This window comes from Anticarsia gemmatalis, chromosome W, assembly GCF_050436995.1.
Source record: "Anticarsia gemmatalis isolate Benzon Research Colony breed Stoneville strain chromosome W, ilAntGemm2 primary, whole genome shotgun sequence".
Classification (NCBI taxonomy): Eukaryota; Metazoa; Arthropoda; class Insecta; order Lepidoptera; family Erebidae; genus Anticarsia; species Anticarsia gemmatalis.
The window spans coordinates 8,342,605-8,346,479 of record NC_134775.1 but is presented as its reverse complement, the minus strand read 5'-3'; the positions used below and the strand labels follow the sequence as shown (position 1 = coordinate 8,346,479).

Genomic DNA, 3,875 nt, shown 5'->3' with positions numbered 1-3,875 from the left:
GTCCTCTCTCCTTCTTTTAGTTTGCCGTATTTTAACTCTGTAGTTTTTAGTTGTATCTGTGGTACTTTTGTAGTAAATTGTAGATCTTCTTTCACATAGATGAGTATTCCACCGCCTCTTCTTATATCTCTCATTTTCGGATATACTGCATAGCCCGGAATTTTATATAGTGGTACTTCTTCGCTCTTTATGTTGACTTCTGTTAGAATTATGACACTTAGTTTTCTGTTAGAGATGCATTGGTTTAATAATACAAGTAGTTGATTATATTGTTTTCGCAAAGATCGGATATTTAAATGAACAATGTTGAGGTATTTGTTTGATAAATGTTGTGACCAGGTATTCAGGTCTTCATACTTTGTAAATAAAACGTCGTTATGGTCTAATCCTGTAGTTTGGTTATCGAATTTTGTAGATATTGGAAATCACCTAGTGTAACACGACGCAATATGTTTGTTTACTTGGTTGGTGAGCTCGAGCTTTTACTATCAACAAGCAATTTCTTGATGTCGTTTTCACTCTTTATGCGGATAATCTTTTCCTTCTCATCTTTCTTAACTAATATGTTCGAGTTTTGAATCCATATAAATTTGAATTGATGCTTTAATTGGCTTCTTGCTTCCCAGAACAATAATTTCGTCGTTTTAGTTAGGTCTTCATTTATGTTTATAGGCATCCTGTTATCATTGCAATATATATCGCCATTCATTAACTTGATCTTTCGCTTCTGCAGCCATTGATCGCGGGCTTGCTTCGATCGCAGTTTAACTATGATCGGGCGGGGTCGTTCTCCCCCCGTCTTAGGTTTATTCGATGAACTCAACCTCTCAGCACTCTCGATATCATCTGGATTCAAGCAAAGCTTCACCGCGACTTCTTTGACCACTTCCTTCACATTCTCATCATCTTTGTTCTTCATTAAACAAGCTATTTCTATGTTTTTTTCTTTGTCTATTTTTTCCAAGTCATTCGCCCTTTCTTCCAGCGCACTATTGCATTTCTCTAAGTACACATTCCTCTGTTCCATAGCTTTCATCTTGTTTTCTACAGTTTTTTAAACTCCTGCATTTGTTGAAACTGCTCAGCATAAAAATCTACTGTATCCGCAAGATCATCTAGTTTTTTTCCCAGCTCCTTTACACTGGCGTTCAATTAGAATTGATTCATGATTTAGACATTTATAATATGACAGAAAAAGGAATACGTGGTGGATTAGCACAATGTTCCCACCGATATGCTAAAGCCAATAATATTTATATCCCTCATTTTGATGATTCTAAACCATCAACATTTTTAGTATATCTTGACTGTAACAATCTTTATGGATATGCAATGACTAGAAAATTACCAATATCAGATTTTAAATTTTTGACAAGCCCTGAAATATTAACATTTCGTCTATTTGACACCCCTGATGATGCTGAGTACGGCTACATTTTAGAAGTTGATCTAATGTATCCCGAACACTTACATAATTTACACAGTGATTTGTCTTTCGCTCCAGAAAAGTTCATACCATACGTTCGTTCAACGTTCATACCCATAGGAGGAAAGACAGAAAAGTTAATAGCGAACTTATATGCCAAGTATAAATATGTAATACATTATATTCATTTAAAAGAATGTATTAAAAATGGTCTTGTATTGAAAAAAATTCATCGCATACTGCAATTTAAACAAGAAAACTTTTTAAAAAAGTATATAGACTTAAATACTCAATTGCGTCAAGCAGCAAAGACATCTTTTGAAAGGGATTTCTTTAAACTTCTGAATAATTCAATATTTGGAAAAACTGTAGAAAATAAACGAAAACAAGTTGATGTTAAATTGGTGACTAAGTGGAATGATAATAAGAATAGAACAAATAAAACAATAGGTGCAGAAAAACTAATTGCTAAACCAAACTTAAAAAGTATCTGTATATTTAGTGAAGACTTTCTTGCAGTTCAATTGAATCCCGAAAAACTTGTTTTAGATAGACCTATCTACGTTGGTTTTGCTGTATTAGAATATGCTAAACAACATATGTATAATTTTCATTATGATTTCATTAAAAATAAATACGGTGAAAATGTTAAACTATGTTATACTGATACTGACAGTTTATTATACTTTACACATACGCAAAACTTTTATAAGGATTTGAAAGAAAATATATTAAAATTTGATACTAGTAACTTTGATTTTAATAATCCTTACGGTATTCCAAAGGTAAATAATAAAATTCCCGGCTTGTTTAAAGATGAATTAGGTGGCGATGTAATAACTGAATTCACAGGTTTGAGAGCAAAACTCTATTGTATTAAGTCAATAAAAACGCAGATTAATAAAGCCAAAGGAGTATCAAAGCCTGTCACAAAACGTTTGAAAATATAAGATTACTTATTATAAGAGAGTTTTATTTAAGAATATTACTTTACAATGTAAGATGAATATGATAAAATCCAGCAAACATGTATTGTATTCGCAGGAAGTTAATAAAGTAATTTTAAATAGAATAGATGATAAAAGACTTGTTCAAACTAATCAAATAGACACTTTATCTTGGGGTCATTGTGACCGCATATGTTAGAATAATAAATATTATATTTGTACGATGTATGCCACGATTTTATAAACAAAATTTTGTAATGATTTTTGTAAGCTTAATAAAGAACATATTTTACTCAGAATTTTGATTTTATTTATATTTTTATGGAATCACCTTACGAGTAATTTACTTAATTACCTCACAATGTTATTGAGGGGATAAAGAATATTAAATTTAATAAATTTTTATTTATTGGCTCCAAACTTATTATAATGTTACATAGTATAATGTTACATTTGAGTTTTATACAGTATATAAGAGAGTTAGTAAGAAAGACTATTTTAATTGTTAGTGAACGGAATAATTATACTTATAACATGCGCTGGAGATACAATATTATTAATTCTAAATATAATTAATTGTGACCGACCTGAGCTAGGTTTTAAAAAAACCTGTGTTACAGGACTTCACTAGACGCGACTTTGAAAGAAATTTTATTCGACATTATTTTGGTTATTTGCCTAGATTACAATACAAAAAGTTAGTTATATACAGTGGTAAACTATAAACTAGGTGTAGATTTTAAAACTAACAGTATTCAATGGTTTTACTGTACAATGTCTAGTAATTTTTCTGTATCTGAGTAGTCGTATTGTCCTAAGTATTCAGACAAAATTTTTCTAACTTTTTTAGATGTAAAGTTATAAATGTGTAGTTCCTTATTTAACTTATTATATAGATATGGCCCCAAAAAAATGTAAAATCTGGATACGAAAGCATGCTTTGTTTGGGGACGAGTGCAAACAATGTCTGACCTCCTTTTGTCTGCAAGACCAGGGTCAAAAGGAAGTAGAGAATGCTGATGAAGAATAGTGTTTACTATAAATAATTGTCGTACAGTTAATACATTACATGCTGAGTAAAGCTGGTGTGTAGGGAACCTAAAAGGGCGGAAAGTAGCTACCTTTAGAACTGCTCTTTGTGAGCGTTCTAGTGGGGGTAGGATAGATTTAGCAGCACCACCCCAGGACGTAATACAGTACGTAAGTATGGACTGACACAAAGCCAAATATACTTGTCTAATTAATTTATAATCAGCAATGTTACGTAAACTCTTGAAAATATATATCAATTTACGCACTCTCGTGCACAGTAAATCAATATGTTTACGGAAGTTTAAGTTTGTGTCAATCGTGACACCTAGATATTTTATATTGTTAGTTACAGCTAATGTGGGACAGGTGTATGCAGCGTCGGCGTTTGTTAGCGAGCAAGTATGTGCGTAAATGTTATGATTAGTAAGCGGCATGTTAGTATTTCTCATTTTAAATGAAATATACTTCGT

At 31.6% G+C, this 3,875-nt stretch overlaps 1 protein-coding gene across 1 annotated transcript; it reads right to left on the bottom strand.

Annotated features, from left to right (window-relative positions):
* Window positions 1-457: 457 nt before the first annotated feature.
* Window positions 458-1,036, bottom strand: LOC142985907 (uncharacterized). The gene has a single exon (XM_076134149.1). The coding sequence runs from the start codon at window positions 1,034-1,036 to the stop codon at window positions 458-460; it is 579 nt and encodes a 192-aa protein (XP_075990264.1).
* Window positions 1,037-3,875: the final 2,839 nt, after the last annotated feature.